This window comes from Fundulus heteroclitus, chromosome 18 (genome assembly GCF_011125445.2).
Source record: "Fundulus heteroclitus isolate FHET01 chromosome 18, MU-UCD_Fhet_4.1, whole genome shotgun sequence".
NCBI lineage: Eukaryota > Metazoa > Chordata > Actinopteri > Cyprinodontiformes > Fundulidae > Fundulus > Fundulus heteroclitus.
This window is the reverse complement of record NC_046378.1, coordinates 24,093,837-24,121,156: the sequence shown is the minus strand read 5'-3', so window position 1 is coordinate 24,121,156 and position 27,320 is coordinate 24,093,837. Positions and strand designations below refer to the sequence as shown.

The following is a 27,320-nucleotide window of genomic DNA, read 5'->3' as shown; positions in this document are numbered from 1 at the left end:
CACCTTACACAATCACACTGCCTCCACCAAAATTTGTTTGGTATTGGCAAAGAGGGTTTGGCAAGGTTTTAATGGATGCAACCCTACGTTGCTGCTCAACCCACAAAGGCATTTTGCATACAAATGTGGTGCCATTTAACAGCAAATAAACGGACTTGCCAAAAGTATAAGCTTTACTGAAAAGAAGCATTGTTAACACGGCAATATAATTGATCGAACACATTTTATTACTTTTTGTGTTATATAGAAAAATGTACAATAACCTGGCTGAATTTTTTTCTAAATACCTTTCAATTTAATTTAATTTTTTGTTGTTTATTATTCCGTCTTCTTGGGTACAAGCCTGCCGGTTATTGTGAATCCAATAAATCTGGACTAAAGCCCAGCTGTCGTAATAGGATATCTCCAGCATTGACTAATTTGCATCCTTTAGCTAAGGCCACAGTTTCCAGAGAGGTTACAAAGAATCAAAAAGATCTGACAGCACAAAGGTAGCAGTCAGAAAAAGACCACAAGTGAAGTTCCACGATATGATGTAAAACATAATCCTAAGGTGCTTAGAGGAAAAATCATCAATAATAGAAGAAAAAGGTGTGAAAACAGTGATGGTACTGAAACTGGATGGTTCTCCCAAAACCGATGAAAAGACAAGTCGGTACTGGTCAGGAAGGTTGCAAAGAGGACACCAGCAACACTAAAGAAGCGGCAGGAATTTCTGTCAAGTGCTGGTTGTCTTGTTGATGTGACAACAAGCTCCTGTATTCTCTGCATGTCTGGTCTAAGGACTAGGGTTGCCAAGCATCATCATTTTCTTCAAAAGAAAACATCCAGGCCTGGCAAAAAAAAAAATATATATATATATATTGTCAAACATATGAGAAGCAATGTGATATGGTTTAATAAAACCAGAGTTAAACTTCTGGGCCACAATTCCAAAAGAAATGCCAAGGAGAAACTACAATCAGCAAAATACACATCCAGACACGGTGGTGGCAGCATCATGTTCTGTTGTTATGTTTCTCCTGATGGATAGGGAGCTTTTTTAAACGATGAAGTTGTAGGATTGTTCCACACAGTTCAGTGCTAAAACGTAGACAGAGGTCTGCAAGAAAGCTGAGTATAAAGAGGGATTCCATCCTTCTGCAACAAGCTAATGTCAATCATATATCCAGATGTATGAAAATAAATTAATAAAAATTGCTTCACTTTTGGAAAATTCAAGTTTTGGAATGGCCTAGCCATACTCTAGATCTAAATAGCTAATAGAGAGTCAGTGGAGTCACCTGAAGAGGGCTACTGACAATATAGTGCATGTCCTGACAATCTGACAGATTGGAAAAACTTGCAACAAATATTGCAACGTTGATCTGCGGTATGGCGACAGACTCCTACCAAGGTCACCCCAAACTGGATTCCTTTTCTGTCGAACGTTATAATAAGTCGCTTTAAAGGGGAGACAAGTTTTGAATTGATTTATCATGCTCTCATTCTTTACATTTCTTTTTCACAGACCTATACATAACAAACACCAAAAAACGCTGTAAAAGACAAAAGGAAAAAAAACTGTGTGTATTTCTGAATTGTACACTACATAGATAAATTCCTGTTAACAAGTGCAGGCATGCAGGCAGGCATATATTGGCTGGTTGTTGCTTTACATTTCATCATAGCGCAGGTGTAACCTAATAAGCCAAAATGACAGCTCTAAGGTTTTTACGTCTTCAACTCAGGGAAAAATACAAATTCGGAACACTGAGAAGTAGACTTGGAAAAAGTTTTCAATCTGCCCTGAAATGTCCCTCCGTGGCTCTGAAGGGGGTCAGTGGGTGCAGAAGGCTGGGCTTCAGGTTTAGTGTTGCGTCTTCGTCACTCCTCGGAGAGGCGGGCTGCGGCGCACGGAGCCGCGCTCGCTGCCACTCAGCCGACGGCAGACCTGTGCCAGCTGGGGAACACATGGCCCGGTCCTTGCTGCTCGGCTCTTGTCTATAAGAGATCCCCTCCCTTTGCTTGGGTGGAATCTCTGAAACTGCGCGGCAGCCCACAGTGGAAAAGGGGGAGTAGCGGTTTACTCAGAGGGAGGCTATTTATTTCCCCGGCTGACGTGGAGGGAGCGCAGGCTTGGACTGCTGGGCTGTGGGCACCGCTCCGCTGTGTCTCTGAGCCGGGGAGGTGAGGACACGGGCAGCGCTGACCTGCCGGGATTTTTTTTTTTTGTTTTGTTTACATATCCACCTTAACAAAAAAAAAAAAAAAGCTTTTTATTTCTTCTACCAGAGCTCACTCTGGTGGGCTCCACTGTGGAAACAACTACCCCCCTCACTCAGCGATGACTGCCGTGAATGATCCACCGGCTCTCTGTCATTTCTCCGCCGCCCGCCCTTAGAATAAAACGAGGCTGGCTGGGAAGCAACTCAGCACCGTCACTGTTGTCTAACAGCTGGGATTTACACTTTACCATGTCTTGACGTGAAGGGGGGACGACGTAAAGATGATGACAGTGAGTATCGGCTCGTTTCGGCCACTTCATGCTGTGACTTTATTTGTTAACCGACAGCGGCGCACGGATCGGGGTCAGTTTTATCCCCGCTACGCTCGGCGATACAGGGCGTTCCAGTAAGCCCAGCGCTGCTGCCGGGTTCCTCCTGGGACCTTTGGGAAACATTACATCATTTCCCTAAAGGATATGCATGATTGTGCACATTTGAGAACCATTTTTTTTTATATATATATTTGCCACGTTTCTTTAAAAAAACAAAACAAAATGAAACGTCAGTTAAAACAAACTTGTTAATTATAGCTGCCAAATAACAGGGGTTCATGTCTGGAACGCCTCTTGGAGTGGGCTCTATGTCAAATCAGCCTGGGCGTATGCGATGATGCCCCTTTAAAAAAAAAAAAAAAAAAAAAAGCATCTAGAGGAGGACTGATTTGTGAGCGTAGTATTTTTTTTTTTCTCATTGCAAATAACCCACCTCCCCAATCCACCCCCGTGACATAAAAAAAAAAAAAAAAAAACACCCACCCGGCTGTGGGGTTGATAGCGGTGCAGCTGTCAATTTGCATGTATTTTATTGGCCGAATCCAGTCTGTGTACAGTCTGCGTGCGCTTCGGTTAATCCCACAGCGGATCAAGCTCTGCAGCTCCGTGCAGCCTGGCGTCTCGCAGCGTCTATCTAGGCTGTCTCTCTATATATATGTATATATAAATATATATATATTTAGCCTATACATATATATACTACTCACTTTAAATTGTTGCATTATTTGAGTCATGTGACCACCACGGCGTATTGACGCGATAGCAGCTGTGCTGAGAGCGGCGAGGCTGTGCGAATATCGGGATATAGCTTCGAGGAACGTAAAGGATCCGTGACCGAGATTTAAAACGCGATTACAGCGCCTAACGGGGCGAGAAAAGCCCACCATGCCAGGCCGGCTCTCACACCGCAGGGGCTGGTGACCACACTGTTCCCAGGCCAGCGCGCCTGCCTGATCAGCGCGTCGGTAAGGTTGTACCACTCTGTACCCAGCTCCATACACATGCAGGTATGCACTAAGGCCAAATCCCCCTTTCCTAGGGCTATCCCCACCCATGCACCAGCATCAAACCCATTGATTTTAAGTAGTGGTTTAAAGGGATAGCTCGGTTTATTTGGAGTAAAGGTTCTGTGAAAGTGTCATCAGTAATGGCCTGATGCATCTCAATAATCCAGGTAGGAAAATCAATATTTCTTTTATTATCAGTAATAGTTCCCTTATCTGCAATTGAAAAATGTCACATCACAGTGGGCCTGTGTAACATGTTACAAATCACCATAGTGGTCTAACAGCTAATAGGACAGAACCCCTCTTTAGATTGTTTTCAACATTAAAAGGACTAAAAAAATAAGAGCCTGAGATAAATGCAATATTGATAGATTTTAACTGGGAATATTTTCGCAAGATGTAAGTCATTGCTGTTTCTTTGTGTGTGTGTGTGTGTGTGTGTGTGTGTGTGTGTGTGTGTGTGTGTGTGTGTGTGTGTGTGTGTGTGTGTGTGTGTGTGTGTGTGTGTGTGTTTTGTCAGTCTTAGAACAGACTGACAAGTTGTGGCTGATAAAGCAGATTGATATTTTGTGCCTCTTGTGATGTCATCGACCCAAACACACACAAAGCAAAATTAGCAGCCTTTTGCTTCGGTGAGCTTTTATTTATTTATTTCATTTTATTTAAATACTGTATTTTGACAAATCTGTCTGCTTTAACTGAACTTGTTGGCTAAGGCAATTGCTATTTGTTATAGTATTCCAGCATTTTCAGTTTTAGTCTTTTTTTTTAAATAGGCTAAAATCAACTAGTACAGGAAGTATCTCTGATTAGGCGTTAGATTTCCATGTCTCTTGGAATAATGTGACCCTATAAATAAGAACGTGCATCAAAAAGACATAATTCGAAAACCAAAAATCGGTACCGGCCAGGAAATGCCTGATCAGTGCATCTGTTGTCTGTTTGCTTTTGTTTTGTTTGTTGTCTGGTCTGGATAAATATGGGGGAGGGGGGATTTCATTCCTTGTTGTCATCTTCTAAATGATACTAAACAAGAAAATATACATTGATTTTTATTCAAATAATACTTGTCTAGGATTGTTTTGAGTGGTCATATATTTATTTGTTGCAACATGTACACGCAACTGTAGCCGACTGGCACTTTAATGCCGAAGTCTGACTTTTCTTGACATTTGTCAGTCGGACTCATCTCTGCAGCAGCTCCACGTCTGTTCCCTTCGACGTGTTTCAAACAGAAATGCCCGTTGCTCTGAGTGGCTTTTTGTTTCCACATCCCATCAGCACTTTCTCAGATGGACTCTAAGATGCTGAGTCACATTGCTTTCCCACAACAGACATATTTCCTGCGCTTCCTTTTGCCATAAACAGCTGTGTGATCTTGTGGGCCCACCTCAGTGTGAGCTTATTCTGCCTGGTATAACGGTCAACGTGGAGATATTTCCCCCTCCTCCATTAGGTCTTGCACGGGAAGCAGAGCATGTTCCGGTCCTCTTGGTCTACACCAGCATTTAGCAATCTTTATAATTAATTAGTTTGCAGAGCAGCTCATAATGTGCTCACAGAGGAATGTGTTGTTAATTTGTCTTTGCCCCGAGAGAAATTTGGGTGTGCTTTGCTTTTTATTAGGTATTAAAAGTGGTCAGATACTCTGATGAAGGTGTGCCGCTCTGGAGGAGGAGGGGGGGGGGGGATATTGCGAACAAGCAAAGGCTCGGATTTGGTGGAGATTTGTGGACAGTTGTAAACAACAGGGACATTTTCATTAGTTGTGCTCCAATCAGTCAGACGGTGCAACACGGACAAGGTCAGAGAACAGCACAGGACTCACCTGTTCACGCCACAGTTTGCTTTGCATCTCTCCCATCGCTCTCTCCCAGCGCTCATAACACCCTGTTCAGTCCCTGTGCTCCTGCGCCGATGTAGCGGTAGGCAGTGAGGGTTTACTCTGAGACGTTAAGCCACACTGACGCCTCCCTTACTTTGCGTGTATGTTTCAAATGTTGCACAATGCCATTCCTTAGCACATTCGGAAACGCTCGAGTTGCATGAATGTAAGTTTTAGTTTAGCAATGGCTGGCTTGGGCTGTCATGAGATTGTTGTTGTGTGGTTGCTGTGAGTCGAAATATCATGGTTTCATAGTACTGACATAAGATAAAAACAAATTAAAAAAACATCATAAAAGCAGCAGTTATATCTACTGCTGCTAAACGATTGTAACGTTGATTATTACCGTTATTTTAATGTTAGTAGAAGAATTATTCCTTCTGATTTGAATTCACAGACTTAAGTAAATATATTTTATCAATATGTAGTAGTTTTCAAGTGCTTATTGCACATAACAATATACTCTCTTGCTGTTCTGCTCTTCATAGACAACACAGGTATAAAAAGCTGACAGTAGCTTGCTAATTAGTCGGGCTATCTAATTGGTTAGCGAATCTGCAGTCGGCTTTTTAGCAGACTTTAGCAGCTGATCGGCCAGTTGAAGTTTTAAAAATGGAATTGCCTCAATAAGTGAGACGAGGGAGGCACTCTTCTCCTTGTGACCTCTTTAGGCAGCTGACCAGCAGTGTCCAGCAACACCTAGGGGAGGGACTGTGTAGTGTTACACTAGGCTCCATACAGGCAAAGAACGCTCTAGTCCCTTTAACATCTTTAAAATATGATAACATTATGATGTATTTTTTTTTTATTCTTTTGTGGTCTTGAAACAGTAACTTTTTAAAACCTGTGATATACCTTGGTACTGGAAACCTTGCTTAACTACTGCCATCATGGCATATAATTCTAGTATGAAAACAGAGAAGGCTGTACAATGCCTAGTTTTGGCTGATAAAGAAAGGAAAAGGTGCAGGAAAACTTCAATGACTGCGGTAATTACAGGTATGACTCCCTGTCACTTGATTGATATAATGCATAGAACAGACTATCTGTGCTATTAGACAGCCTGCTCTTTGCTGTTTAACAGACATGAGGTTTGTAGCGTGCAAACTGTAGCTTTAAAACAGTCTTGGCTTAATGAAAGGGGTGTGCGGCGCTGCTTGAGTTTCCTCACCACAACTGTCCCTGTTTTTATGACCAGGATTTTCCAAATTACTGAAATTATACAGTATTTCTTGTAATCGGGAAAAGTGAGTAACCTTTTCTTCAGGCAGCTAAGCAGTAATGTGCAGCAAATGGGGAGGAGGGACAGCGCTGTGTTACTCTAGGCTTAATACAACCTAAAAAAAGTAGCTTGGAATAAAAACATCACCAGAAAAGGTAAATATGAAATCGATGGTAACAAAGAATTTACAGAAGTTAAGGCAAAAAATGCATGGAAATAAAAATGTAAAAGAAAACTAAAATTCAACTCAAATTAATTATCAATAAAAGCATGATGTTTCATTAAGACCAGTTTTAAGAAAATCCTAAAAGAAAAAAACATATGCAGAGACAAAGCACTGTCTGAAGATGGATGGTTTTATGAAGCTTTCAAGATATGGCACCAGAAACAAAAGGCAGTTTCACCAAAATCTGGTTTTAGTCTGGGAGCATTAAAAACTGTTGGCTCAGTTGGATTCAGTATCATAAATAATAGTGTGATATGGCAAAAAGTTTTAAATGAAAGTAGGTCAATAGACAAATCTTCCTGCAATAAACGGCAACATGTTTCCACACAGCCTCTCTGGTCACGTCTTCTGGCATCTAAGCTGGACAGGCCTGAGGAAGAGTGTGTGGTTTCAGTTGTTGGGGCTGAATAAGACAACCATCTGTAAAACTGAAGGAGGAAGGAAGTTCCTGCAGGTCAGGAAGTGCTTTGTGGTTGCTTGTCTAAAACCACAACACTGACTAATCTAAGCTTCCCTAAATTCTCCTTTCATGTTCCTCTTCCCTTTGCCATTCCTTATAGGCTTCCTCTGCTGTTTCTTTGATTATATGTTCCAACGTTTAGGCATTTTTATCTTGCTTTCCTGCCCCGCCTCATTCTTTTTCCCCCATTCTTTCTTTTCGCTGCAGGATTTTCGGGAGGATGGCATGGACCTGGGGAGTGACGCGTCCAGTCGCTCCAGCTCAGAGTCCAACTCCAACAAGGTTACACCCTGCTCTCCTTCTCTTGACCTGGCCAATCTGGAGGACTACAAATCCTCCCCCTCCCCAGATCTGGGAACTCTAGACGACTATGAGGAGGATGAGGATTACCAGGAGTACAAGAAGAAGGTGATAGAGGAGTGGGAGAGCGAGTACGGAGAAGACTACACCTCCCCACAGCCCGCTGGTGAAGAAGTGAGCAAAGAGGGCGTGGTGAGCAGTGGCGGCCTTGAGGAAGGCTACAGGAAGGCGGTGAATGCTCGCAGCCTGGCCGAGGAATTCCAGGATGTGAAGACCGTGCCGCCCCTGCCGGCCCCTGGGGGACGCACCGCCACCTCTGTGGCGGCTGTCCCGGAAGAACTGAAACAGAACGGGAATCTGATTCTACCCCGGAGCCACCAGCTCCACTCCTCTAGCACGGCGGAGGGAGGCTCAGAGACTCCCAAAACTAGCCACCGCAGCTCCAGTCAGGGCAGAGGGAGCCGCAGGGTTGGTGGTGGCGGTGGAGGAGGAGGAGGAGATGGTGGTGGAGAAGGAAGTGGAGGAACTGTTGGTCTGATGCGGGGGTACAGAGATGAGGAGGAAAGCGTGGAGGAGGAACCCCTGCCCACAATGGATTGGGCCGCCCTGGAGAGACACCTGGCTGGTCTGCAGTGCAGAGAGCAAGAGAACCAAAACCTGAACCACAACCAGAACCACAACATGGGAAAGACCAGCTACACTTCGGTGAGTGCGCACGAGTTCACGCGTCGTTCCTGCAACCCTGCAGCGCTGAGCTTCTCTGCTCATGCATGTCAAAGGTCACCGCTCTTGTAATGCACTCGCCGGCAGCTTTTTTCCAGCAGTCATCCATGTCAGATGGACCCTGGAAACAGAAGGTTAGGTCAGGTGGAGCAAAGGAGAGGGATTAGTCGGCTAATGTGGCGCTAAGCTATGTGAGCCATGCATCTATTGCCATGACGATCACGACAGTCTAACGCAGCTGGAAGGAAGTGGAGCCTGTGGAGGAGCATCAAGCATACAGTGGGAGGTTAATTAATTTCACTGGGAAGGATGCTGATTCAGGAAGCTCTCTGAGTCTTTAAGATGAAGCACGTATAATAGTATTAGTCCTAGTGGGTCTGAAATAAAGACATTTCAGATCAAAGTTCTAAATATATGAAAGTCCAGCTCATAATTCTCAATAGGTTTTAGCCGTTGACAGACGTAGACTTGAGTTTGGTTGTTGACCTACTAGAATTAATGTGTAACCCAGTTTCCAGGGATGTGGGTTCTTTGTTGTTGCCATGTGTTGCTTCCTCCAGAAGAGGGCAGTGTTGCATCGACATTGTGCCGCTGCAGGCCTGTTAAGACATCCCCATAAGCTCCAGCATTAAAGCTGTGTATTTATTACCATGGCATCATAACTCTGACTCACTCCCATAGTTTAACTGTTGGTCTGAGGGTCCAAAAGGGTGTAGCCTCCAAATGTGCAGGGTGGAGCAGGGGAAATTTGTTCACTGCAGGGGGAGTTTGGAGAACCAACAGTGGGCAAATGTTTGCTTGAAAAAAAAAAAAAAAAGCCAGAATGATGTTCTCCCCCACCTCCTCCTGCATTGATATGCATGCACCGAGACCTTTTCCTCGGCGCGCACACACAATGGCCGTGACCCGAGCTATTGTGGCTTTGTTGTGTGTGTTGTTTGTCTGTCCTGAAGTCCCAACCCCCCCCCCCCCCCCCTCCTCCTCCCTCTGTCTCCTTGAGGCACGTCAGGAATGCAGCAGGAGATGTGGGGGGATGAAAGAAAGGAAGAAGGGAGGAAAGGACTGGTGCGAGGTGCAGGGAGCCTCTGGGCCGCATGGCTCGTGTGTTTCTGTCTGTGCTCATTACCTGCTGTCCATCTTGAACAAGGAGATCACCCCCTGTTGTGCTTTAGAAGGGAGGGAGTCTGCCCACCCTCACCCACGCCCCCGCCCCTGGGCAGTGGGGTGTAATATAAATGACCTCGGTGGAAGAAAAGGCTTTACCTTCTGGAAAGTGCATACACTAATAAGATCACTGTGGTAGATTGTGAGTCTTGATGACGATTCTGGGAAAACCATGCCATCGTTGAAATGAAACCAAAATAAGCGTTTGTGGCGTGTGTGTTTTTTTTTCAGATGCACCAATCAAGCTTTTCATGACTAACACCAAGTTTCCTCTTTGGTTTGTGGTCTTACCTGCTGATTCTGTTGTCAATATTTTTTTTATTAAAAAAATTTAAAGACACATTAAAGAGGAAAGAAAATGGGCTTAGGTTTCTTTGGCAACACCTAAAGGCCCACTTGTGCTCTATTTACGCACATAAATGGGGTGTCCTGCGTCTAAAGTTGTTTACCTTCACTTTCAATGTGTTGAAGTTAGCCTGGCTGTTTGGTTCTACATCCACCAGAGGGCCGTTCCGAGATAGTTTCCGAATTTAGAAGAATAAAGCACATTTACAGAAAAATGTGTTTAACCAAAGTGCTATACATGAAAAGAGGAACCGTAGTAGACACCACAATGCCATTCTTTCAGGCATGACCTCCGATATCAATTTAGACCGATTCTTATTTATATTTTCCAGCGAACTTTACAAAATGTCCTGCATGTCCTTGAATCCATAATAAAATGAAGGAATTACAAAATGATCCCCAATTATGCATTCAAGCAACAAAAATGGAAAAGATATGACACAATAAGATGGGTTCCTTTAGATCTCCATCCATCGTTTGCTACCCATGGTTCCCAAATAGCACCACTGGTTGATACTTAGACTCACTTCCATTGTACTTGGAAGACATATATTACAAGTTAAACTGTCTTGTAATTAAACTGCTGGAACTGCAATACAGAACTAATGTTCTGAACATTAGTTCTGCAATACAGAACGGAGAAGCGGAGAATGTGCTAAGGCCGGTGTGTGGTATGTGCAGTGTGCACTCAGCAGTGAATGGCGTCATCACCGTTAAGTCCTAAACCAAATCCTTCAAACCAAAACATATTCAATTCAGTAAAAAAGTTTTTTTTTTTTTTTTTGTAAATTAGTAAATACATCAAATCAAATAAGCATAAATGCATTCAGCCCTGTGCAGTTGGAACTTTTTTACTAGTAGCCAAACAGAAAGATGCCAAAAGTTCAAGCATATAAAACAAAACCCTTATTGGTTCAACCCTAACAAAGGAGCGTTAACTAAGACTATTTGATGCAATATAGGTTTCCATCCTTGTAACATGTGAAACTAAGCCTGGTGGTTATTTTCATTTTGTAACAGATTCTGTTCCAGGTTAAATCAGTGTTAGTAGCTTCCTCTTTCCTTTTATGCAAAGGAAATGTGCCACTTATGCACCTATTTTCAAACTACGCCATCACAGACAACAAAAGATACGGCAGAAGAAGAGAGAAGCCCCTGATAGACTGACTGAAAACCGTTTCCATCCACAGATGCGACCACTATTATTGTTTAATGTCCAAACATAGATACAAGCTTGTTGCTTTGAATAACTGGATTTCATTTTTCAACAACAGGAGAAGGACAGCACATGTTCCCAAAATGCCTTTTCTGTTGTTTATATTATTTGTTAGTAGTTTTGAGGCTGTCCCAAATTTGCCCGGGATAAACGTGGGACCTTGGGCTTTCAAAACAGCGTTAAATATTTTATATCCATGCAGACCGGACCCACCAGTGAGACGCTGAGTGTGTTCATGTACAGACGGGTGTGTCTGTCTGAGAAGTCGCTGGGGTCCACTGGGATAGCAACAGTCACGCTTCAGAAGGTCTCATAAAGCGTCGGTGCTGAAGAGAGACACGACACAGTGGAGCTCAAGTCTGTTAATCTGCAGCGATCACTGCAGTGCCTTACCAAACTCCTTGAACTGTTTCACACAGGTTTTAACATTGTTACTATAAAAATCCAGCTTTTGTGACAATTACAACTGCATTTTCAAGCTCAAGCTTTGTCCGATTTAATGGAGATCATCTGCAAACACAAGCTTCCAGTTTTTGCCACAAATTCCCGATGTGATTTCCATCGGGCTTTTAACTAGGACCATTCTAACACGTGACGTGAACATACTTTGACCCAAACCACCCTACTGTTGCTCCGTCTGTATGTTCGGTGTCGTCCCGCTGGAAACTGAGCCTTCATTCCAGTCTCAAGTCTTTTTGCAGCCTCGGACTGCCCTGAATTTAGCTCCATCCATCTTCCCATCAACTCCGACCAGCCCTGTCCCGCCTGAACAAAAGCCTCCCTGGAGATGTTGTGTTCGGGGTGACGTGTGCTGTTGGGATTTCAGCCATGGTGGCCAAAAATCACTTTTGTTTCCACCTGACCTTCTTCCACATGTTTGCAGTGTCACCTACATCGCTGGTGGCAAACGCTAAAAAGGGCAGATTAATTACAAGGAACAATGGCTTTCTTCAGATTCCCGCCCCCGAGCTGTGGATGTCTAGAGCTCCTCCAGAGTTACCATGGGCCTCTTGGCTGCTTCTCTGTTTATTGCGCTCGTTGTCCGGTCCATTCATTTGAACATCTATGCCTTAGGTTTACAGTTATTTCATAAGCTTTCAATTTTCGGACGATGGATAGCTCTGTGAGATTTTCAAAACCCGGAAGATTTGTTTGGACTTAATCCTGCTTTATACTTCTGCAGTGGCAACAGGTCCATTTATCTTCTTACTTAAGAGCCGATAATCAGAAGCTTCAGTTGTCCAGCGTGCTTGAATCCCTTTTTAGTTGAGTACAAAGGAAGCAGGTGTGTTTATTCAGGGCGTGCTTCTCCAGGTGCTGTAAAGTCAGCGCGGGCCTGCAGGCAGTGCATGTGGAGGCAGGTTGACCCGTTCTTAACTCGGTTCTAATGAACTATGGAGACACGTGGACAGAGAGCGTTCCACCGGGACCACAAGTACACCCAGGATAGCATAACCTGTCCCTCATCAATAAGACCCACGCTAATGAAAGGCGAACAATAACGTTTTTCTTCCCGTTCAGCCTTCAGGTAAAAAAAAAAAAAAAGAAGAAGAAAACTGACTGGGACACCCTGCTTTCAGAAATGTATTTATTGTATATTTTCCTACCGATGCTCTGCAGAGGTATTAAAACCTATGCCTACGGGCTACTACTTTTCTATGTCAGGGTTCACACACGCAGATGTCTGCACATGATTTGAAAACACCCCGTGGGCAGACTGTGGTTATAAAGATAGTGTCTCTGCTGAGACCTGCAGCAGTAAATCTGCTTTAAAATGTGCAGAGAAGAAAACCTCTGTCAGTCAGACACGTATTTAGTGATGCTGCTAGAACGTTTCCACCTCATGGAGCTCTGATCTATAGCTTGATACAAACAGAAGAACAGAAGACATGTTGTTCGGTGACATACAACAGAAGACTGATGACACCCATCACCTTTATTATACTGTTTTTAGACAGACAGAATTTTGTACTTCCTTCTGAATTCCTGATACTGCCCACTAACAACAAAAGATATTTCATTAAATATCCATTTGGATTCTTCTTCAATAGTTAAATTTCTATAACATGATTCATAATAATAGCTATCATCAACTACTTGTCATAATAACTGGGCCTTAAACTGTTTTAATTGTTCTTTTATTTCATGTTCCTTCAACAGCCTGCATACCATCCTTGAGGGATTCTGTTGTTGATTTCATATATATCTTTCCTGTTTTTTCCAGTAACTCCTTTATTTTTCACATCTATGAAAATAAAATATGCGGCTTTGAATCTGAGTTTTGCCTAGATTTGGCGCAACTTTCTATCTAACATATGAGTTAGAAACTGAATTCAAAGCTTACACAGATTGAAGGAAAAACATCTCCGTCTGGCTGCATTATGAGCCGTGAAGGATTCTTATTTTCTGAGGTTTACGCAGAAAATACACAAAGTTTAAGTAATAGGCAAAAGCTAACATCAGTTATATCGAAGGATGTTCCGATTAGAGTTCCGGTCTAATATTTCATTACATTTAATAAAACAGTGGCATGCTAGAAAACTCCATCCATCCATTTTCTAACACGTCTATCCCTGCTCGGGTAGACGTGTTAGAAAAACGCACTCACACCTAAGGAGAATTTAGAGAGACCGGTTAACCTAACAGTCATGTTTTTGCACTGTGGGAGGAAGCTGGAGCGCCCGGACAGAACCCACGCATGCACAAGGGAGAACATGCAAACTCCATGCAGAAAGACCCGGGGCAAGGGTAGGACCTTCTTGCTGCAACACAAGAGTTCTACCCACTGTGTCACTGTGCAGCCCCTGCTAGAAATCTCGGTAGGTTGAAATTGCAGTAATGTTATGCACTACATGTTATAAGATGAATGTATCAAATTCATTCAAAAATTATGTTAATGACACCACAGTCTCAGGTTTTCATGCCAACAAGTGATATTTTTACCCAACTGCATTTTCAACATGATACCCAAAAGCCTCTTTCACAAAAAAATTTAAGGGGGGATTAAGGCCCCCTTTAGCCATGTCTAGCATTATAAGCCGTGGGCCAGAATCTGTACGGTGACTTTTCGTATGAACTGTCAGGGGGCAACTTTCTTGCACCGGGATAAGTTGCTACACATAGCAGTGATCTCAAAACACCAATGTTCCCACGTTTTCACTTGCACATTAAGAAGTTATAGCCGATAAAAAATCTAAACTGTGGCGCTCCAGTCCAATAAGTCACGTGATTCGATTTTTGCTGCTCAGCCAATCCGATCGCTGTATTGTCAGCTGAGCGAGTTTACTACGTCATCATGGCTGCGCCCGTAAGATGGTTGTTTCTGTTGTGTCTGTTTCCAGACGAAGAAAGCCCAATAATAGCATTTTGTGGCGCCACCTGGCAGAGATCTTGATGGCAAGAAAAAAATAAATAGCCCAGACCATCCATCCATTCATCCATCCATCCATCCATTCATCCATCCATCCATCCATTCATTTTCTAACACGCTTATCCCTGCGTTCGCGAGGTGCCGGTCCCTATCTCCAGCTGTCAATGGGCGAGAGGCGTTGTATAAACTGGACAGGTCACCAGTCCATCGCAGGGCAGAAATAGTCCAGACTTTTGCCCAATTTACTGTGATATCACCAAGACCTGCTGCGCTAGGATAGCACAGGTGTCGTTGTGCCAAACGACTTATCCCCGCCAGAATTTGTATTCCCTGCGCCAAGAGCGCATTCAGCTGGAAGAATGAATCTAGTCAACTCCGCCTCATTTCCAACCTATTAGGCGTGGAAATGAGGATGTTTTACTTTTCTTAACGAAATATAGCAATGGTGTCGTTACATTATCGTTCATCCATCCATCCAGTATAATACGTTATGAGAAAGAAAACGGTCATTTCCAGATGTGTCACGAAAATATTAGCTTTATGTTATTAGATTGTCGAATGTCTGTCTGCTGAAACCAAAATCCACCTTCCTAAGTCCATCACAGCTGTCTGCTGGTTCTCTTTTTTTCTTTTTTGGTAGCTAAACCCGCATGAATAGATTATATAAAGCGGATTTCACGTGTGATCAAATGAACACTGAATAAAGGCACAGCCAAAATTATCAGATTTAATAAGATTTTAATTCAACCAAGAACCTTATCGAGATATTAACCGTATTAAGAAAACGAGATATGTCTCTTTTAAAAATAGAACAACGTATTAGGAGTTTAAAAAAAATAAATTTCATTTTACTAGAATGTGATGTTTAAAATATTTAGACTTCACAAAGCTGGAGGTTAAAACTTTTATTGATTTCAAAAATACAATACAAAATTCTACAAATTCCGAAGGGGATAACTCGTTTGGCACAACGAGTTTATACAACGCGTCTCACCCATTGACAGCTGGAGCTCGGCACCAGCACCTCGCAAACCCAGCGGGGATAAGCCTGTTAGAAAATGGATGGATGGATGGATGGATGGACAGATGGTCTGGGCTATTTATTTTTTTCTTGCCATCAAGATCTCTGCCAGCTGGCGCCAGAAAATGCTATTATTGGGCTTTCTTCATCTGGAAACAAATGCATACAAACATCTTACGAGCGCAGCCATGATGAACTGATGAACGCGCACAGCTGACAATACAGCGATCTGATTGGCTGAGCAGCAAAAATCGAATCACGTGACCTCTTGGACCGGAGCGCCACAGTTTAGATTTTTTATCGGCTATAACTTATTAATGTGCAAGCGAAAACGTGGGAACATTGGTGTTTTGAGATCACTGCTATGTGTAGCAACTTATCCTGGTGGAAGAAAGTTGCCCCCTGACAGTTCATACGAAACTTCTTAAGGAAGCGTCCTACAGATTCTGGCCCACGGCCTATTAGGGGCCCTGAGATTTGTTCTGTGAAAGGGCTAAAGTGGCCAGGCGAGATAGTCGCAACCTCACTTCAGCCGACTTGTTTAAGGGCAAGCCGGCTTTGCGGGTTGAAGGAGTGGTGTAGTGATGACACATGGTGTGTGAGAACAGCCACATCTGTAGGATTTAGACGCATTAACCAGACTCAGAAATCATTTCCCACGAGAAGAGTAAGAAGTTGACATATATAGTTCAAATCAGAAGCATCTTCTCTGCTAAAAAAAAAAAAAAAAAAAACAGAATCTTGCTGGTGTTGTCGTTTCTAAACCTTTCGGTTCTGCAAATTCAAGACGGAGATATTTTGCGGAAAAGTCTATGTTATGCCCCCCATAGAGGGTAAATATTAGGAAAGCTACAATATTTTTTATGAAAATGCCTAGAATGCATGTCATTCCATCCTTCGTTTCTAATGATATATATGACTCAAAACATACAGCCACAGTCGGCAATAAACCCACATATAATGCAGTTCTCCTGCTTCAGCACATTAGCGCTCTGCTTTGAATGCCATAAAAGGGTTAGGGGTGGCTCAGTGTCAGCTTAACCCTATCTGAGCACAGCACAAAGATGACGTGACAGAGACAGACAGCAAGAAGCCGTAGCACACGGTCTCTTTTCTCACTGTAAGCATCAGAATCACAGTCAGTCCAACAACAGAAGGTATCAATTGATGAGTGCTGTGACACGGGTCGTTTAAAAATGCCATTCCAGCATTTGGGCTCAGATTAAAACATCCATTCTAATAGCATCTACGTCCTGCGGGACTAGAGACTGTTAAGTTTTCTGGTGAAAAACCTCAAAGCATTTCTAGGCTCATTTTCATCTCTCGGTTGAAGCAAAACTGAACTATGTAATAACAAGGCGTTGCTTACGGCTACCATATAAACAGCGAAATAAACCGAATGCCAACCTAAACTGTGTAAGTGTGCAGTGCCTGAGAAAAGCACTCAGGGGCTTCGGGAAGTAAAGGCAGGGAAGCTCTTAATGGGCGTGTTCTGCCGCTGAACTGCATCGGCAAGCCTCCACTAACAACCTAACTACTACTTTCACCCAGTACTTACTGTAGACTGAGCCACGTAAGGGGAAAAAAGGGCCGCGGTTGGAGACAGAAAAAATTGCAGGGTTGAAAGCCTTGAATGCATGTTGCAGGGGATATGAATAGGTCCAAGCAGTCAGAGTGAGGAGGTCATGAAAGAGTCGGGCTTTGGGAGCAGGGAGGCTTTAAAAGCGATGGTAGAAAAGAAGTGAGAGAAGAAGTTGAGCTGTTGCATTGAATAAAAATGGTCCGTCAATCAAGATTTGCATGGACGGAGCGTGGAAGGAAGCTCGAGAGGGCGGAGCTTTAGCCAGGTGTGGCGAGCTCCTTTCGGAAGCATTTCGGTGTGTAATTCAGCCCTTATAATAAACGTCTCCCCCTGTGTGCGAGTGTGCGATACCAGCTGAAACACGCCCGACCCGCTGCACACTCGGGCTCAGACCCACACAAACTCTGCAGCGGTCTCAGCTCCAGTGTCTCCTGTTGCTTCAAACACACACACACACACACACACACACACACACATATGCTCAATCTCAGCTCTCCACATCAGATGAAAGGATATCTTTCTCTCCTCAGGTATCCTGTCTCCCTGCCAGCGTTCATACAAGTTACTTTTTTTTTTTTTTGTGGAATATTTTCTGTCTCTGATTAACCTTGGATTCCTCACAGCAAGCTGGGCATTTAACTCAGGTAAAGACCAAGCTTCTTTACTAAGATGTCTGAGAGTAAATGTTCAGGCAGAGTTAGACAAGTCTTCAGGCAAAAAGCGTTATGTTTTATTATAGCTCAGGGCCATAGATTCTTCTGCTGTGACCATGTTGGGTCTCGAGCTTGTATTTAACCGGAATCATACAACAATTTTACTTAGAAAGGAACAGATGTTAAGGCAGTTGTACTTCAGTCTTCTGTCATTTCATCAGATCTAAGCTGTGCTTCAGCACTCCTTTCCGAATGCCTATCACATTATGAACCAGCTTTATGAAAGTCTTTCTTTTTCCTTCGCTAAACTGCTGTTTTGAATATTTTGTTACCTTAAGGGGCAGATTAAAAAGAATGACAGCCACAGATAAAAGAATAAGTTATGTAAGAGACAACTGGAACCAAAATGCTGATCGCACTTGCGGGCTGGCTTCGTTGTGGTAGAGCCACATAAAGAGCAGAAGCGAATCATTACAACACGCTACCTTAAATGGATAACTTTTAACCGCCAGTCAAGTGATCTCACTTTTCCCCATGTTGAAGCCTACTGTGCCAAAGGATTTGCTCAGAACACTGACACATTAGCTGTTGAGGAGCGTTTGTGGCTCAGAGGCTGTTTCCATGAACACACCACCTGCAGACGTACACATCCTGCTAACAGCAGTGCGACTTATAATTAGATGGACAGAGCCACTGTAGTGTCACTCTTGGGTTTAACTTATATTTTGGTAACTGAAGTTATCAAACAGGGTTTTGTCTGTCACTGTCATATAAAGTCAGGTCAGAAGTTGTGGATTTGATTGGGAACTGAGGAACCTATGCATCAGTTTAGCCTTTTCTGTCACTTCATATCCCGGCCTTAATAGATGTTCTGGCTGTTTGCCTTGTTTTTGTTGTTTAAATTGCATCGGAAATTTTTATAGGCAACAAACCGCTTTGGGTAAGATTGAAAAGTAAAGAAGAAGATTAGTTCCATAGGGCACTAAACACTTTTTTTTTATACAGTATAGTTCTTCTTAAAGGTATTCATACAAAAAATAGCAAATGTTTATGATTGGAAGGATATCTATACATGGCTTTTAATAGTTTTATCAAATAAAAACATGAAAAGGGCATTTCTGTTTTGCCCCATTCAGTCTAATACAACCAATAAAAAAAACCATTCAGAAATAGCCAAATTAGTAAAAACACACCACCTGTTTGTTATGTACACTAATTATAAATCCTTTTTTGTGTGGAGGCCTTTGTTATACTAACATTAGTTAAAAGAAAGCATCATGAAGACCAAGAAACACTGGAGAAATGTTGGGGAGAAACCTGTAGAGAAGTTTAATGCTAGGTTATGGCAAGAAGAGCATTAGTCAGTGAAGCAGAGGCCCACTAAGGACATGGACTCCACAAGGGCTGTAATAGATCTTTAAAATATCGGTATCTCAACATCAGTGTACGCAATGTTAACATTGCCAAGGGTTGTCTAATGCAGGGATTTCTCGTCAATGTAAATACAAATGGCATGTTATATTCGGCCTCCCTGCAATAGATGGTCACATCGGTAACAGATCAAGTGCCTAAGATACATAAAGCCACACAGAGGGGTGGAAAAACAGATGAGAAAGATGAAAGCTAAGAGAATATTAATTTGCAATATTAATTGCAACATAATTATTAGCAATATTTGCCTATGACTTAGCCGTTAGAGGATTTTCTAATAGTGTACAGCCATATACACAAAAAATCGGACCTTTATGGAAGAAAGCCAGCTTTAAAGAAAACTGTCATTATTTTTATTCTGCAAGCCATGTAAAGGTGGTCTGCACAGGTGAGACCAAAGTATGACTTGTCGCATTTGTAAAACAACTCAACTAACTCTGCACAACACCCTGAACATAGAATCTTCCCAGAGAAGCTTGGTGGTGGTGGCATCATGCTGTGTGGAGGTTTTCCTTCAACAGGGACAGGGAAGCTGGTCATGGAAGAAAAGAATGTGGATGTAGCTAAATTCTGGGCAATCCTGAAAGAAATCCTGTTAGATGCCAAAAAAAGACTTGAAATGTAAAAAGGTACAAGGGTAAGAATACTTTTGCTCAGTACTATAGATTCATTTCCCCTTAAAGTTCTAGATTAACACAGTTTTTGGTCCCACAAATGTAAATGCCTCAATCCCAGTTATCTTTGCAATATCAGGGCAAAATTGATTGGGTATTATATTTGAAGGCCCGTGCTAGCCCGATATGTTTAGCCACTTAGGTGACTTGATATAGAATTTAGTGAGTTCACGATATTAGTCAGTTCACGAGAGAGTGATTCAGATCATATTCCCTGGCCATGGGTCTCGTTAACCTGGCTACTTTGTTGAGTCTCCGGTTCAAATCGATGCATTAGCGAGATAAGTTAGCGTGCTAACTTCAATATTTATAACTTTCTTACCTCAGAAGACATTACACCTCTAAAAAAAAAAAAAGATGCTTTTCCTCTTCTCCCATGTGTATGCAGACCACTGGTGTCATATCTTGACGCCTGAGGGTGCAGACTTCTGCAAAAACTCTGGAACATACGCTGTGGTCTTTTAAAAACTGACTAATAAATGTGAAATAGTTCCCCGTGGGACTGCGGTGTGCACTGAACTTAAATTCAGTTTTTGTTGTGGATGAACTTGCACTGCAAACACATAGAGACTGATGGGTAGTAGCGGAAAAAAAGGAGCCTCTAGAGCATTTAACAACAGTCAGTTTAAGGATCTCTGAAGTCACCAAGGTGAGTCAGATGTCAGCTCTCCTGGGGTTGAATAGGAGACAGCAGTTCGTTCAGAAATTCATAGCCCGAAGATGTACATTCCCCTGCTGGTTGTCATTGTGGGAGATACACAAAAACTCACCAAACCCACGCCTCCTTTCATTTAGTCACTTCCGATTCACAGTTGTCAGGAAATGGTGGATGTAATGCTGTCAACCTTCTCTTCAGTACCTGTTGTGTCCTCTTCAGCATGGAAGTCAGCTTAGGCTCAACTCATTTTAGTACTAGTCGTAAATATTTACACTTTTTTTTTTCTTTTTTCTCACCCTATTCTCCAGTGGTTAGGCATCCTCCGTCCTTCACTGTTATTCCCACTCCTGCTCCCAGCTAATTGTTTTCTTCCTCTAGCTGTCAGGAGGCATTATCCCCTAATGTTCTCACACAGCCAAAATACAGCAGGAGACCATTTTCCACACTCCGCCTGACTCCCCTTTTTTTCCACCCTATGAAAACTATCAAAGAGGGCGCGCAGGCTGTGAGTGGCAGAGCGTGCTGTGGAGGAAATGGGGATTTGTGTAACAGACGGCCTCCGATATTACAGTTTTGTGACAGTCTGCAAACTACATACACGGTCAGGAGCACGCTTGCGCAAACACGCGCTTGCACGCGGGCCCTCTATGTAAGCAAAAGCACGACTGAATAGAACTTGCACAAGAGTTTATTTCTACAGGGCTGCAAAAGCAAAGAGCGAGGGATAGTTTCTGTTTCCGGAGCAACAAAGGATTTTAACCTGTATTACCTGTCCCACGTGCTGCTGGAGGAAGGATTCAGCCATGCTGCGCACACAAACATGGGCGCCTGTGTTTATGTGCGTACATGACTGCTCACTTGGGTGGAGCTGAAACACTGCTTGTCTCTGCTCCTAATTATAGAGTGTGTAATTGGTTGTGTGTGGATTTTAGCGAGGTTTTTGACAAGGTCTGTTTATATTATTCTGAAATCACAAGGCATGTTTAACCTCAGGAGGAGGGTCTGTAAGGGGTAAAAACGGGGTATTTCTGTCACAATGTCTCTGACTCGGTTATCTAAGCTTTAAGCCTGTTCATGTGATTTTGCTTGTGTGTGGGGAATTGTGCCAGGTCATGCAGAGAGCCTCATCTGTTGCTGTAGAGAGCTGATCATAGAACACTTTCAATTTTCTGCAGAGCCACAACGCAAAGATCACCAGTGTATTTGACTTGAGAATGTCATTAGTGAATTATTTAAAAGTTGTTCAGTAAATATGAACTGATTTTACAGTTTTTACAGACGCCATAAAACGGTAAGAAAAAACACCAGTGCATGTGCAGAATTGATTATTTTTCTGTTCAACAATATTATCCACTGCAGAATTTAGTTTATTTATATAGCTCCAAATCCTAACAGACATCTAAAGGCACTTAACAAAAAAAGTTGATTTCATGTAGGGCTGGATGATATAGAAAAAAAACATATTGATAAAATAGAAATCAAATTGATCGATATCAATAATTATAAACAAATTCAAAACATATATTTTAAGTGCTGCCCTGGCCGTTTAAAGTGTTGCTTAGTGACCTATTTATAGGTAAAAAACACACAAACACTAGTTTTTCTTTTTAAAAAAAAAAAAGAAAGCATGCGCTCTGAACTCTTTGAAGGGGGCGGAACTTGGTTCCTGGGTCTGCGTTTGTTATTGGTTGGGAGGATGTAATGACTGTAATATTGACCTACATGACTAGAATGCAAAAGGAATGAAAACTGTTAATCTATTGAAACTTTTATTTACCCTTTTTTCGATCATCGATATACGTCTATCGATTGATATATATTGATATTGAATTATCCAGCCCTAATTTAATGTAATCATACAAACAGATTCCAAGTGAAATACATGCATCACAAATTAATCCTAGTTATTAAGCAATACAATCAAGCTTAATTTATAATTAAAATTCATTAAAGGTGTCTAAAGGAACCCAACAGATTGCAATTCTGTCATTGGCTTGCAGCATTCACTCCTCCTGGGAGAGCATGTGGTGACAGTTGACTGTCATTTGCATTGTGTCACAAAAAAAATAAAGAAGCACTGATCCAGGTGTACTTTCTGTGTTAAAGAAAATTAGAATGTCCATGGAAGGGCTTGCTCCATTAGTGGCTTCATCTAGAAGAGAAACACAGCTAAGCAGATAAGCTGTGCGCCACTTTTCAAATCTCCAGGATGAAAAAGAGTACATACAGTTAGTCGCACCAAAGGCTCAGCATAGCTATGTCTAGGAGAGAAATAGCCAAACACGAAGTCGTTGCCAGTGGTAGCTTAGCCGCTGGCCCTCTCCAGGACAGTGTCACAGCTGAACAGAATGCCAGGCCAGATGTAGCTACTATGAAGAGAAAAAAAGCAGAGTACATAAAGTTAAAAGCTGAAATAACAGCAAATAATACAAAATTGGAGAGTAGTAGGAGAATGTAGCAGAGTAGGCTAAGCCTGTAACAGCAAACTAGAGAGACAGTGGAGGATTAGCTAAGCCACTCAAACTATAAGCTTTATCATAAAGGAAAGCTTTGATATTGTATTTTGGGATACTAATGCATCTAATCCATTTGAACCAAATGTATGCTCTAAGTAAAAAAAAAAAGGTGCGTAAACCAATAAGTAACCTTTTGTTTGCCATCTTGGATTAACGTGTTTATCTGACTAAGCTAAACACAATCACAATAGTATATCATCATAATCATACAATCATAATAGTTTGTTTTTTATTCAAATTTAAGTTATAAAACAGAAAGTAGAAACAAATCCTCAAATGTATACATGGACAAAAAAAGATTAGTGTATGCATCATGTCACCTGCTCTTTTTTGTGTAGAGCAGTTCAGCTCAGAGTTCAGTATGTTTGCTGAACCTTCTCAGGAGGAGAGTATGATGACCAGGCTTCTTAGGGTATGATAACCTTCAGTCAGTTCACTGTACTGTACAAACATTTTTGATCAAAAGTCTTATTATGGTGCAACTGGTTTTCTTTAAAACAAAAGAAGCAGTTCCAGCAAAACTAATACAGCACGTTGTTTATATAGGTATAACAATGGTATTTATATAATATATTGGTAGTTGTTTTGAATTGGTTACAAAATATGAAACATAGATATACAGAACATCAACTACAATTTGCAGCAGTTTTCAAGTGCTTATCGCACAGAATAGCAGGCCTTTCTACTACACTGCTGTTCTCAGAATAACACTGGGAGCTTAAAAAGCTCCTGGACAATCAGTCAGCTAGAACCTGCAATTGGCTGCCTAGTCGACATGCATATTGTAGACTTTCCTCTGTACTGACAAAACAGAATTAGGCTGAATCCATGCTTTGCTCCTTGGCACTTTATTGACCAAGAGGTTAAAATATTCCACTGAGAAATGGGTCACTCCTTCAGGAAGTTCGATCAATCCTCACTAACATGGTATCAGTCTTGCACCTCAGAATATTATTATGTTTGCTAAGGAAGAACTGAATTTGAACATGAAATGTAGCATATTACCAATATGTGTATTTAATCTATTCCAGTAATTAAAATGTATTGCCAATATGCTAACAGGAGGGGGGGCTACTTGGCACTAAGTCATACCAAAATGGCAGACTTTAAAGAGTATATTAATATTCAAAACTTAATATAATATCCTTTCACTACATATATAAAATAATGTATTTACTTGACAAAGAAATTGCACACAATAAATGATACATTCTAATAGTTGCTGGTAAAATCCATCCATCCATCCATTTTCCAAACCGCTTTATCCCTCATGGGGTCGCGGGGGGTGCTGGTGCCTATCTCCAGCGTTCACTGGGCGAGAGGCGGGCTACACCCTGGACAGGTAAAATAAGAAATATAATAAGAAATATTTGATCTCTATTTATTTTATGGTAAATAACAACAACTAACACTACTATATTACACTGGTTACTGTGCAATTAGAAGTCTTACCTGAGAATATGCTTACATTTGCCTGTGGATTTGCAAGTGCAGCTCCTACCACTCTACCTCGCGCTACTATGTTTCCAGCTGTGCCCCTGAAAAGTCTCTCTTTTTAAGGACTAACAAACCATTTCTCTTATCCTCCTTCTGCTCCACAAAAACAAATCGTCCACCCTACACCTGGCAAAACTTTGGGCTATAGGTGAAAAATCTGAGCCTCACAGGAGAAGGAGTGAAATGGGATTTGGAGGCACTAATTTAGTTTGTACACCGAGGCTAAAACTGGTCTCTGCCCTGTCATGACATCTGCTTATTGAAATAAACAGCTGCAAATGGGATAAAGGCTAGTATGTCTGTCTAGAAGTGAAAGAAACATTTGTGATGTCAAATTAAGGAAAGAAAACCTTTAGTTGTACTTCCTAAAGACATTCGATGTACCCATTTGCAAAGATTTATCTTGAACTAAGATTTATCTTAATAGCAACACTTTAATAATAATGCTCTTGAAAATTAATAACAATTAGAACAATACACATCAAGTATTTTTTACCCTTGTGACGCCAGCCAGCTCAATATTGGAGCCCTGTCTTATATTAAATATCATACCTGATCACACACCTATATTTAATATGGATTAATTGTGTTATTAACGTCCCTTAAGCAAAGTATCACAGTAACAATTCAATGATGTTCTCCTTAGTTGACACCAGTGTGTTATTTTAATTTGATTTTAAATGAACACTTTAATCGAGAAGCTATTGAGAACAAAATCTGGACAGAGATTGTTTTATTGTAATGTTAAATCAGTTGAGATGCAAATTACTTATAAGCAATCATTTTGTGGATTGGCTCTATTTTTTTATTCTGCTTTGCATTTAGAACTGCTCCATCTTAGTTTTGAAGTTTTTTTTCATAATGTTTTTTGTAATTTGCTCAAGTGTAACTGGTGGTCAGTTCTTTTTTTATTTTCTCAGCTGGTAAACAAATGTAAGTGTGTTGTGAGGCCTTGGAAAATGTAAACCAAACATTAGTACAGTCTGGTGGTCCCAACATCCTGAGTCCTACCCCCACCAACAACGGCAGATACGAAGCCCTCATTAGAGCTTCCTCTGGTAGGATGATCATAGGACACACACGCGCTAACAGAAACATACACTTCCTGGCCTTCCACATCACTTCCTCCCTGTCAGAGCGAGCTCATTACCGCTCGAATCCGGCCCTCACACTGAGCCAACCTGCTTTGCAATGCAGTGTTTTTTCACTGGCACAAAATGTCAACTTGCTAAAAGCATCTGCGCTCCCTCCTTCCCCACTGAGGAGGGCGGGACGGGAGAACAGGAGGGGGAAGATGGAAAAAAGTGGTAAAAAAAAGAAAAAAAAGAAACAAGTGTAGCTTTGCTAAAACGCTGAAGAGAAAGAAGGGAAGGAAGGAGGATGGGTGGCACCAAAGATGGGGGAAAAACGCCGTTTGTTAGAGAAAAAGAGAAGGATCATTGATTTTTCCATAAAATTTTGAACATATTACACGACACCGCTTACCATCTGTAGCAATTCTTCGAGTTCTGTCTGCATCCTGCTGGTTAGAGTTGAATGAATCACCATGTTTTTCCAAGTGTAATTATGCATTAGTTATTTTTGCTCGGCTCTATAAATAAGCCCTCATTATTTCTGCAATGAGAGCATAAAAATATGAAGCCCAGACATTACAGTTTGCATAAAAAATGCATCCATTTTTCCTAGATGAGAATATTTACAGACTTCTTTTAGGTTTTCACCAACCAGACAGAGAACTCATAATAGGGTCAGTGTGTGGGAGGCTTTGACTACTGCCATCCTGCCTGCTTGTCTGTCTCCCATTAATAATAGTCTTTGTTCTGTCAGCTTTGTGCCAATTTGGGCTGCTTATATAATCACATTTCTTTTTTTTTTTGCTTTTTGAATCTTATTTTCTAGCCTTTGACATGAACTGTACATATGATTTAGGAGCAACCCCGTACTCAGGCTGAAGCCTTGTTTGGTTTAAATTGAATGGGGCCGTGTGTCGGGCTCCACCTGTGCTTTGACTCGAATTGCAACCTTGACAACCTTGTGAAGGTCAGGATTGGGTGGAGATGGGGTGGGAGATGTCTTTGGACTGACTGCTGCTATGGCGACAGAGGAGCAAGGGGAGGCTGCTGTGGATTAAATTATCTGAGCACATCAAAGTTTTTCACTCCTCACCATGTGTTTGTATTCAAAAGAGAGAAGCAGGAGGCTTTTCTGAGCCCAGAGCTTTGAACTCATGAGCGCTGAAGAGAGAACGCCACACGTTTGATTCATTCCCCCTCTGCTGGATTCCATTTTAAGGTTCTGCACGCATAAAAAAAAGGACACGGCTCTGTTTGAAACAAACTGTTTTATCCATTTCCAAGGAGGATCTTAGACCTGGTGTCCCTATATAACCAGCTCATGCGCTAAACTAGCTGGTTTTAAGAAAGCTGAGCTCATCTGTGAACATCCAAAACACGGAAACACCCACAGAGAAAGAAAATGTCATGTCATTACGTTTGGCACCAAATTGCTGTTCTTGGGATCAAATCATACTTGACGAACCGATTCCGAGTTTTGTGGTAGCCAGTGATCTCTGATTTTTGTAAAGCTTTCTGCTGCCAAATGCAATACTCTTTCAAGAACTATAGTGTGAGAACAGAATTGACAATATTTTTCTGGACTTCTTGCTGTGAGCAGTCATTATTTATTCATATTAAGAGCAAACACAGGTGGCATAATGCTGCATGTGTGAAAGAGCAGACACTATGAAATTATCTTTTTTAAAAAACAAAGACAGATTGATTGAGTTGACATTTAAGCTGTGTTTGGAGTCCTATACTAGTGATTAGATTTGA

At 41.9% G+C, this 27,320-nt stretch overlaps 1 protein-coding gene across 3 annotated transcripts in view; it reads left to right on the top strand.

Moving 5' to 3' along the window:
* The window catches only part of schip1 (schwannomin interacting protein 1), a 391,477-nt gene that overhangs the window by 329,001 nt on the left and 35,156 nt on the right, over nt 1–27,320 (top strand). Inside the window, exons 1-2 of one of the 3 annotated variants that reach the window (XM_036149414.1) lie at nt 1,896–2,497; nt 7,547–8,344. In XM_036149414.1, the coding sequence (XP_036005307.1) occupies nt 2,489–2,497; nt 7,547–8,344 (807 nt within the window). In that variant the 5' untranslated portion in view covers nt 1,896–2,488. Of the gene's footprint in view, nt 1–1,895; nt 2,498–3,311; nt 3,547–7,546; nt 8,345–27,320 lie in introns of those variants that run through there. The other 2 variants (XM_036149415.1, XM_036149413.1) reach the window with 2 other exon arrangements.